At 35.8% G+C, this 10,461-nt stretch overlaps 3 protein-coding genes across 4 annotated transcripts; 2 read left to right on the top strand and 1 right to left on the bottom strand.

Annotated features, from left to right (window-relative positions):
- The first annotated feature begins 852 nt into the window (after positions 1 to 852).
- LOC149953485 (pyruvate dehydrogenase phosphatase regulatory subunit, mitochondrial-like) lies at positions 853 to 7,249 on the top strand. Its single transcript, XM_090168858.1, has 14 exons — positions 853 to 1,255; positions 1,330 to 1,539; positions 1,598 to 1,761; positions 1,822 to 1,943; positions 2,015 to 2,129; positions 2,357 to 2,512; positions 2,579 to 2,703; positions 3,067 to 3,259; positions 3,325 to 3,483; positions 3,812 to 4,097; positions 4,689 to 4,977; positions 5,042 to 5,221; positions 6,677 to 6,848; positions 6,909 to 7,249. Exons 1-14 carry the CDS (start codon positions 1,026 to 1,028, stop codon positions 7,166 to 7,168), a joined length of 2,661 nt encoding a protein of 886 aa, XP_090024984.1. The 5' UTR covers positions 853 to 1,025; the 3' UTR covers positions 7,169 to 7,249.
- A 4-nt stretch (positions 7,250 to 7,253) lies between these two features.
- RpL13 (ribosomal protein L13) lies at positions 7,254 to 8,571 on the bottom strand. Its single transcript, XM_090168859.1, has 3 exons — positions 8,431 to 8,571; positions 7,608 to 8,033; positions 7,254 to 7,549 (listed from the first exon to the last, which is right to left on the bottom strand). The coding sequence occupies exons 2-3, from the start codon at positions 8,025 to 8,027 to the stop codon at positions 7,310 to 7,312; spliced, it is 660 nt and encodes a 219-aa protein (XP_090024985.1). The 5' UTR covers positions 8,028 to 8,033; positions 8,431 to 8,571; the 3' UTR covers positions 7,254 to 7,309.
- Positions 8,572 to 8,596: 25 nt separating this feature from the next.
- Irbp18 (Inverted repeat binding protein 18 kDa) lies at positions 8,597 to 10,273 on the top strand. 2 transcript variants are annotated; one of them, XM_090168860.1, is made up of 2 exons: positions 8,597 to 8,793; positions 9,170 to 10,273. In XM_090168860.1, exon 2 carries the CDS (start codon positions 9,172 to 9,174, stop codon positions 9,643 to 9,645), a length of 474 nt encoding a protein of 157 aa, XP_090024986.1. In that variant the 5' UTR covers positions 8,597 to 8,793; positions 9,170 to 9,171; the 3' UTR covers positions 9,646 to 10,273. The 2 variants fall into 2 exon arrangements, with proteins under 2 accessions (XP_090024986.1, XP_090024987.1); XM_090168861.1 differs by lacking the exon at positions 8,597 to 8,793 and adding an exon at positions 8,934 to 9,056.
- Positions 10,274 to 10,461: the final 188 nt, after the last annotated feature.

Here is a 10,461-nt window from a genome sequence, read left to right as displayed (position 1 = left end):
ATGTTAAAACGAATAGATTCATGGTTAAAATGAATATATCCATGGTTTTAGGTTAATAAGAGTAGACTTTTAGTCCGAGAATAGGTGAAAAGAAACCAAGGGTCGTTAAGAAGAAACCGCCAAAAAGTATTTGCTGTTGTTGGCAGGGTGGACATAAGGCAGTAGTCACGGCATTTGACTACTAAAATAAATGCTCTGACAACTAAAATGAGTCGAAATCTGCAAGCTCACTAGTCAATTTGACTAGTGAAAAATTTACCTAAATATTCATAAATAATAGCTAATATGGCCAGAAATACATGAACCGAAATTATCAGCGTCCTATTCCTCTAACATGGGAGGCAAGTTCCCCGTTTTCCCCCACCTTAGTGGCCGCGTGCTACCTTCCCCTCCTCGAAAAGAGAATCTCCCCACCTCCGCGGCGAAGGTTTGAATACGCTACATGGCGACGGCCGAGCGAAACTTTCTCGAAAAACAGATAAATGAAATATGCTGCTGGGGAAAAATTACAAGTGCATCATGTGTCAGTGGCGTTATCATAAATTAATCATTAATCAATCCCATTTTATTTTAAAAAAAATGTGATCAGCCAAAGTCATGTAAATCGAGTGATAATAAATTCCCATTAATTTTTGGCTGTCCTTGTTTTTATACCCTAATTTTTACCCCCACTACTACGATATAACGGAGGCAACGGTCAGTGACTCCTGAAATAAATTAAGAAAGGAAGCTGACTACTAAAAAAATATCCTCATGTCCAACCCTGGCTTTAAAGTTGAGCTTTCTGCTTGGTTGTCTGCTGGACAACTTCATAGTGTTTTTTGTTCCGAAAGGTTGTTCTTCCCGTTTGTCCATCCCAAAATGTTTATTGAGCTAGATAATTCTTCAACTATTGCTACATGTTGTATGGACATTTTCAATTTATCTTCCTTTATTTTTTGTTTCCTCTGCATTGCAGCATTGTTGGTAGAATATATTTGTTAAAGAGAAATCAAAGTCATTGGTTTTTGTACCACTGAAGAACTATGAATCATCAATACATTTTTAAAGTTAACTCCAACTTAAAGTTACTTAAGAGAATACTTCCATATCAACCTACAACACAAACAAAGTTATCAGTTTCCAATCAGTCTTATGAGAGTCTACCTAAACAAGCAACGGTTGTAGTTTGTGGTGCTGGTGCCATTGGAAATTCTGTTGCCTATCATTTGGTTCAACAAGGAATCTCAGATGTGGTAGTTCTGGATCAAGGAAGGTACTTAGTTTGAACTGGTCTGTATACATTTTAATACCACTGTTTTAGTACAATCTGTCCTTAATACTTTGAAGAATCGGAAGTGGGGTAACGTGGCGAGGAAATGGTCTTGTTGGACATTTTCATTCTGCCTCTGAAGGACGACTTACTCAGTATAGTACCACGCTTTACAGAGAATTACAAGAACAGGGCTATGATACAGGATGGAAGAACTGTGGTGCAATAAACATAGCCCGCACAAAAGATAGAATGGTACATCTACAACGTATGGTCTCTGAAATAAGGTTAGTACTGTAAATTTTTCCCCAATTGTGATTAGTTTTATAATTCCCTTTTTAAAAGAGTGCAAGGATTAGAATGTGAAGTTATTGGTCCCAAGGATATAGCAAAACTATTCCCTTTGATAAAAACTGATGATTTGGAGGGTGGCGTTTATGTTCCTGGTGATGGCTACGTTAATCCTTTAAGTGTTTGCAAAGTGTTAGCTCATTTAGCCCAGCAAGGAGGTATTTTTTTTTAATATGTATGAAGTTTTATAATAATTCTAAACATAACACATTTTGAAGGTGCCAAATACTATGAAGGTTGTAGAGTCAAAAGGATTTTAGTAAAAAATGATCGTGTTCATGCTGTGGAAACTGAAAAAGGTGTAATTTCTTGTGATATTGTGGCTTTATGTACAGGAATGGTAAACTACTATATTTCATTGCTATTAAACCTTGGAAAAATATTTTGTTTAAAGAAAATAGTTATTATTAGTGGTCTAGGCAACTTGGACTAGCAAATAGTCCTCGTTTTAAGATACCGATTCACGCAGCTGAAAGAACCCAAGCCTTGACATATCCTGTGCCAGGTCTTCCCGCGACAGTACCCAGTAAGACTTAAAAGCAAGGCCGTAGCCAGGACATCGATATAGAGCGGGCGAACCATATTATAGGAGGGGCGAATTGTCCCAAAAGGGGGCGTCGGAGTTGAGTTGCGGAAAAGGCTAGGTCGGGCGAAAGAGATCCCAGTACCGCCCGTACTGGCCCCCCTCTGGCTACGGGCCTGCTTAAAAGATGATGTTATTAGATCAATGAGCTTAACTGATGACTTTTAAAGCAATTCGAGATTATGATGGACGTGTCTACTTTCGCCATTACAATAAGGGCCTTTTAATTGGCGGATTTTGGAACCAAGGGAAACCAGTCTTCTCAAAAGATGTGCCAATGCAGTTTGAATTTCAGCAATTACCTTGGGACTGGGATTTGTTTTGCAGTCAGTATCAATTTAAATCTACTAATTTATGAGCGCATACATCAAATTGACTTTCTGACACAACAGAGCCAATTTTTGAAGAGGCTAAAAAGAGGTTCCCTTCATTGGCTAATGTGGAAATTGAAACAGTGATGAATGGACCTGATACGTTTACCCCAGACTGCCGGTTTGTTTTAGGCGAAACCTCTGAGGTTAATATGTTTCTTAAATCTTAGTCTAGTAATTGCTATATTTAACCAGAAAAATTTGAACGTATTTAGCTGTAAAACATTTGCACAGCTTTCACATTAGACAAGTTAGATATCTTTTCATAGGGGTAATGCCATTAGAGGAAAATTTTCTGAAATATAAAAATTTAATTTAAAAAAAATTAAAGATATTTGTTTCTTTTTATGCAGAATATTTCCTAAGTAGAATTTTGGTTTTGGTAAAAATTGCTTAAAATAGGGTTAGAAATTGTAATAAATTTTAATATCTATTGCTAAACAGGTTAAACTGTTTCCATACAGGGTGTTAACTAAAAAACAATATAGAGCCAATTACTCTTAATCTAGATAGACCGGCTTTATGTCGCTGTTGGCAGCAATGGAAATCCAGTTCAAGCTGCGGGTGGCTTAGGGCGTGCTTTAGCGTCCTGGATTGCGTCTGGTGAGCCCGAAGCATATTTATTACCTTTTGACGTCAGAAGGTTCATTGATGTTCATAACAATAGGAAATATCTCAGAGAACGAGTCCAAGAAACAGTTGGTAGGAATTAACAATTCCAGGAATCATATGTCTTGTTTCTTCACAATATCTTTTCCTTTCTACAGGAAGGTTTTATACCATAAATCATCCTTTACTGACCGAATTCAGTACAGCTAGAAAACAGCGTTGCTCTCCTCTGTATTCTGTTCAGGAATCTGTTGGCGCTGTATTCGGAGAGCGTATGGGATTTGAAAGAGCTCTGTATTTTGACCAAAATCTGACATGTTCGTTTAAATGTAGTATAATTTTGGGTAGATATGCTGCATTTAATATTGTACTAAAACTTTATAAATAGTCGGTGATTGTTATCTTCCAATGTGGCTTATGTCGTTGAAGAGGCTGATATAAAACTCTTTGCCATCTTATTTATTTCTGCAATCGGTGATCATTTTTTCGCCATCAATGAGGAAACTATGAACTTCATTTTCCGTGTGCCATTTCATTGTTATCTTGGAGTGCATCTTATTTCTATGTTTTTGCTACCTTTCTACCTGAAATTATGGTATTTAATTAGACAATGTGTGGTATTTTCTAATTAATGTTTATTTTTAGTGGAAGAAAGATGTAAATCACCACCAGTGACATTTGGAATTCCTCCATGGTTTGATTGTGTAAAGGAGGAGTATTATGCTTGTCGGGAACGTGTTGGTGTAATTGATATGTCATCATACACCAAATTCAAGATTCAAAGTGCTGGACCAGAGGTGGTAAACTTCCTGCAGTTACTCTGTAGCAACGATGTTGATGTTCCTGTTGGAACTATTATACAAACAGGAATGCAGAATGAAAGAGGCGGTTACGAAAATGACTGCGTCTTGTTGAGAAGAGCTGATAACAAGTAAAAACTTCAAATGTTTTCCATTTGTTGCCCTAGAAAACTCTGAGCACATCATCTTCATTAGTATTTTTGTTCTATTTGTGTGCACTGAGCAATTTTTCTACAGTCCATTTAGTGCACTTAAGCTATATAAGATCCTCCAAAAACTAATCTGCAAGACTGCTAGCAGTAATTGCGATGTCGAGAACTTGAATAAGGGAACATTTTCTTATACTGTAATCATTTAATGGAAAAACTTGATTGAGATACAAATTTTATTCGGGCAATAAGTTATGAATTAATTTTTTATTTGGTCAGTGAGCAGCTTATTTGAGAGGTTGGGTGCTTGTGTAGGCAAATTTTTGGTACCCAATAATTGACAAGTATCAATTTTGACATCTATGGATACAGGGCCGTAGCCAGTCTAAAGATGTAGACCGGGCGAAGCGTAATTTAGGAGGGGCTAGTAGTATTCAGTGCCGTCTTTATAGATTTAGTTCGAGGAAAGCCAGGTCGGGCGAAAACTGCCCCCACCCCCTAACTACGGGCCTGTATGGACATAGGTATACGTGTTCCGATCTTTAGTTTATGCAATTTTTTTTGTATTTTCAGTTATTTCATGGTTTCCCCTACAGCACAACAAACTAGAATTCGAGAATGGTTGCAAAGACACCTTCCTCACGATGGCTCAGTCTCTGTCAGTGATGTTACTTCCATGTACACTGTTCTTAATGTTGTTGGGCCAAAATCGAAAGAACTTTTGAAGGTTCTTACCCAAACAGACATGGATTTGGAGGCATTTACTTGTCAAGAAATGAATGTTGGATACGCGAGTGACGTTCTTGTAATGGGTTTCAGTAACACTGGAGAACCTGGATACTCTTTATATATTCCTTCCGAAGTAGGCGTCATCCATGATAAAAAATTTACACTCAGGTTTTAATTATAACACTGATTAATTTCAGTATGCTCTTCATGTTTATGGACGATTAATGTCAGTGGGTCGTGATTTTGGCATAAAAGATGTGGGATACTACACCCTGAGGTTTTTGAGAATAGAAAAATTTATTCCATTCTGGGGTGAAGAGTTGGACAGTAACACTACACCATTTGATATTGGACGAGAGACTCATGTTAAATTGGAAGTTAGTAATCTTAGTATCTAATTGAGGTGTTCTTTTAGAGTTCAATTATTTTTTGTTGTTGTGAATTTAAGTAACGCTAAATTTGCATTATTTTATCAAAAACATATTTGTACTTAGGGAGAATCACTATGTTTGAATGATTTTTGTTTTTCCAATCCTCCTCCTGCTCAATTGAATAATATAATCTTGAGTCTATACTTTTTATAAACCTCTGAAATATAGTTTTTACACACAATCCTTAGGATTTGTGTGTATTAGTCTCACGTACAGTGTAGCCGTTGCCGCCGTGTCGCGCATACCTCTTCAAGGGTTAGGGCTAGACGAGTCAATGATATCTCGTTCGGATGTACAGATATTGCCATTGATAGCCTTTCATAAAGTTTTCAAATCGGAGCCCAAGAAGTTGGGAATTTGCCCAATTTACTATTTTCGGTGATTTCCTTTATGTGGTAGATATTTTGTTTAAAATTAAGTCCGATAACCTTAAAAAAAATATTATTGGATAGGTTAGGATTCAGCGAACCTACAACTTCGGTTATATCTGTAAATATTAAATTTAAGTATAGTTTTCAGGGTAATTTACGGGACCCCAATTTTCGTGGTTTTATATTTCCGCCTAAAAATCTATATATTTAAGTCCGATTTTCATGAAAGTTATATTTTTGAATAGCTGTGGCTTACATTTAAACTAGAATTGCAAATACGTTCCTTAAATTTAATTCTAAGTAAGGTTTTTTGGGCAGCGTATACGGACCACCGCAATTTCCAACATTGTAAATCCGTGTGTTTATAGAGGTCCACGCGCCCGTTTCCCTCTGGCATTTATCAAGGCCGTTCAGAGTGGGCCGCGCTTTCAACGTATGAGCAGAAGTAACAATTAAGTATGACACTGATCGGCCTAGTCTTCGGCGTATGACCAGAAGGTACAAATAAGTGTGAAGTAACGGCTGACTAGTAGTAAGAAATAAGTGTGATCAGAAGTAAAAAATAAGTGACACTGATCGAAGGAATCTTCGATGCTTTCAAAGTATGACTAGAAGTAACAAATAAGTGTAAATATGTATATATGCATAGCCGTAACCAGGGGGGGGGGGCGGTCGGGCCGTGCCCACCCTGAACCGTATGGTTGTATGTACAATTTTTTATTTTTTTCCATTGCGTGCCCACCCTGAAATCAAATCCTGGTTACGGTGTTGTATATATGTGTGACCGTGTATATACTTTGGTTGCGTTGCAGGTTGCTGTGAATAGCTCAAACAAACTTAACATTTAAGGATTGTGTGTATTCTGACCGTCGTACGTCTTGTTATTAAAAAGGTTTGAACTACCTTGAAGTCAAAAATTAAAAAACCCTTTTTAGTTCATACTTGCCGCGCCTATTAGCTGTATCGAATATTCATCTAAATTCTAGAAAGAGTGATGATTCATAATTCATAAACATTTCAATGATTTCAGAAACCAAAATTTCTTGGTAAACAAGCTTTACTGGATCAGTTAAAAAAAGGACTTCACAAAAGACTGGTTCATTTTCAAATGGAGAATCATAACACTTTTGCTGATTTATGGCCTTGGGGTAGGGAACCTATCTTTCGTAACGGGGAATTTGTTGGAATGACCACTTCATCAGGTAATTTTAAATAAATGAGATGTATTATCATAATAATTCCTAACTAAAAACCCAATAAAGGTTATGGCTTTACCTTGGGATCTACTGTGTGCCAAGGTTTTGTGCACAATGTGGATTCTTTAACTCAAGAAGCGGATGTTGTCACTAATGACTTTATTCTAGATGCTGAATTTGAGATAGAAATAGCTGGGAAAAAATTTCTAGCTACAAAAGCATGTATTCACCCACCATATATACCCACGATTCCCATGATGGGATCAGCAAGTCAATATATACCAAAAGCCCGAGTAATATCTAGTCAACGTGATACTTTTTTATGAAAAAGAAAGATTTTTGCCCTTTAATAATGTTTATAGCAATGTGAAGTTGTTCTAGTCTGTAAATTGGTTTTTAAATAAATAAAAATTTCCAGTATACATTTTATTTTGTTTACGTTAACAAAATGATAATTTACACAGATATTAATCTTTTCCTTTCTTAGCCTTGGGGGCTGTGGCAGCATCCAAACTTTCAGCAGCTTCCTTCGCTCGCTTTTGCCTCTTACCCCATAACATAGCATGAACACGAGCTTGTCTTAATGTAACGTAAGCTTTGAATTTCTTTTCATCAGCCGTGATGACGCGAGCCTTTTCTCTCTTGATAATATTCTTTACTGGCATGATGGACCTCTTCAATTGGACTGCCAATTTCATTTCTTCAGCCTAAGTGGAAATAATATTTTCATTAGAAACGCTAAATAAAACACTAAATTAATCTTACCGTAGCATCTCCCTTCCTAGGCTTGTTTAATTTCTTGGGGAACAGGATTAATTTGGATTTGTATTCTTTTAATCTCTGCACATTTTCTTGTACAGACTCCACACTCTTATTCCTCCTCCTGAAATCAACTGTGATGCCTATAGTTCTGGCTTCTTTCTTGTGGATCTTGGCGGCTCTAAGCTCTTGCAAAGTGAAACCACGACCTAGCCTTTGTTTAAGGTTGTAACGGATGGTGGGACATCTTACGACCGGTCTAAGTGGACCCCCAACTGGACGAGGCGCAATCAAGCGAGCTTTCTTTACACGTTGAGCGTGTCTCCTCTTCTTTCTCATGGGTTGATTGAACCATGTCTTAACGTATCTCTGCCAATCCTTATGGAAATGGCCATTTGGAATCATGTTATTCCTTTTAGGGGCCATCTTGATCTGAAAAACAGACAGGTAAAATCATAAGATCAGTGTTATTTCCATGTGGCAACAAACCAAGGCTTATTGTATATTCGGTTAAATCGGTTTTAATCTTCAAATTTATAGCGAATAACTTGATAAATAGAAGAATTTAGTAACAAAGCGACTATTTATCTTTCATTTTACATGGATATTGATAATGTTTAAATTAAATTAACTAAACAATGTCTAATATTTCGACCCAAATGCAGCACTACCGAAGAGCTTTTTAATTTTCAAAATCCTACCAAAGCCTTAAACTTTCAGAAATTAAACGATTCTGACTTTAAAAATTTATGCATTTGCAGAATAACGAAACAATACAAAGATTAGCTTTTTCACATTGTTTAACGAAGGAATAAGGAATAAAGCTTACCAAGAGTCCCTAAACGTCCGTACGCGAAAGTTTATTACAGTCCGCTAAAAAAACGGAAGTGTGCATAAAAAACCGGAAACAGAACAGAGAAGTTTATGAAAGCGATCGGTAGATGGCGCTTTTTAATCATCTATTGCACAATTCGTGAAATTGACTCGTCGGTCGTCGCTTAAAATGACGTAATCTTTCGTTGTAAACAAGTGTGTCGCGGATGTAGCGTTATTTGGAAACTTCCTTCGAAAGTTTTTATTTAATTTTATGTATTGTAAACTTTATTATTTAATCAGACAGTATCAACATACAACAGTCAGAAGTCTAGTATTAAAATTTGAGCTGTTCAGGGTCGAGGAACCGTGAGGAAAGGTAATGAAGTAACCAAGGCTCTCTAAACTCTGGCCATTGGCCTAAAAATAAAGTGTACTCTAAAAAGGTAGACAGGTTTGGCCAACAATTATAGCCAAGTGTTTAGAATTTTTAAATTACTTCTTTAATTTGACTTGTCTCTTGATTTGGTCATGAGCTTAGTGAAGAGAAAATTTCTAATTGTATGTAAAAAAAAGAGATTGCATCATCAGTTAGAAGCATGGCATTGATCATGGTAGATTGTTAGGCCAAATCTTAAAAGGGTGATGAGTTTTATTCTATTTTTGTATTACTTTATTATTCATTAAATGCATATTTACCATTCATTTAAGAGGAGTTAAAATTTAATGTATGTTTTTTTTTAATTATATCGAAGCAATGGCACCAAGAAATAAACAGTCAGTTTCTTGTACTGATGATTCATCGGATGGCTGTTCAAAAACATCATTTGAAGAATCATGTAATGACTCAAAGGGAAAAGGAAGACGAATGCACATGGATAAGAATAGCGAAGAATACAGGAAGAGAAGAGAGAGAAACAATAAAGCTGTCAAAAAATCCAGAAACAAGTCAAAGTTAAAGACACAACAAACTCTGGAAAGAGTTAACCAGCTTAAACAAGAAAATGAAATGTTAGAGGCAAAAATAGCTCTGTTAATGAAAGAGCTAAGTTTCCTCAAAGATCTTTTTCTGGCCCACGCTGGCAATGCCCACGGGCAAGAACTGTCAACTACTGACTTGAGTTTCTTGAATGAAACTAACACTGATTCACTTTTGGCTAAAAAAGAGACTAATAATGATGCCATTCAGAATGATCATAAATATACGCATAATTCAGGAGTTTCAGGTTAATACATCCATCTCATTGCCCCGAAAAATATTTTGCATAAAATAAAGTGCAACTGATATTTTATACCTTTTTATGTTCTTTTTTTTCACAGCTAATATCAATTTTATGTTTAGCTATTATGAAAGAGATGGTTAACAGGTTCAAATAGGGTATATTTGTTTGGGGAAAATTAAATTCATTTTATGTACCTTTTATGTTTCAGTTTTTATAGTTATGTCAAAATTGGTTTAGGAATATGAATTTTTTTAGGCATACAAATTTTTTTTTTTTCTAATTTCATTTTTGTTTATCTGTTTTATTTGAAACCTAAAAGTAAAATTCCACAATTGTTTTTATAAAAACGTAAATTTAATTTATAAATACCAGGTAGCCCTAATTCTGTGGAACCTATGCCTTCAAATATCTCTAAATTTAACATTGTTTTTGTTAAAAAAAACTATTAATATTTTGTGCTGTGAACCTTTTGGTAATTTTCTAGTGCCATAACACCTTTGGCTTAAATACATTCCCTTTTCCTCAACTTCATGATATTGTGTAGATTCTCCCCCCCCCCCCCATATTTTTTATTATATAAAAAGAAATCCTGATGTTGTTGTACAGCTGAAATAAAGTGACAGGGTGTAAGTGAAATTGTGTGACAATCGTCTTAGTTTTTGATAAAATGAATTATTCATTTTAGCAAAACATAGTAAACGTATCTTTGTAAATAATGAGCATTCTTAAAAAATAAATGGGCTCCCAATTTTATCAGGTGGGTTCATTTTCCAGATTTTCAACCTTAAAATACAAATTGACCTACATGTGATCCAATTTTTCAG

Source organism: Leiobunum rupestre, chromosome 3, assembly GCF_980474605.1.
Source record: "Leiobunum rupestre chromosome 3, qqLeiRupe1.1.hap1, whole genome shotgun sequence".
NCBI lineage: Eukaryota > Metazoa > Arthropoda > Arachnida > Opiliones > Sclerosomatidae > Leiobunum > Leiobunum rupestre.
Note: the sequence above shows the minus strand (reverse complement) of the source record. Positions and strands in the feature narration are given on the sequence as shown.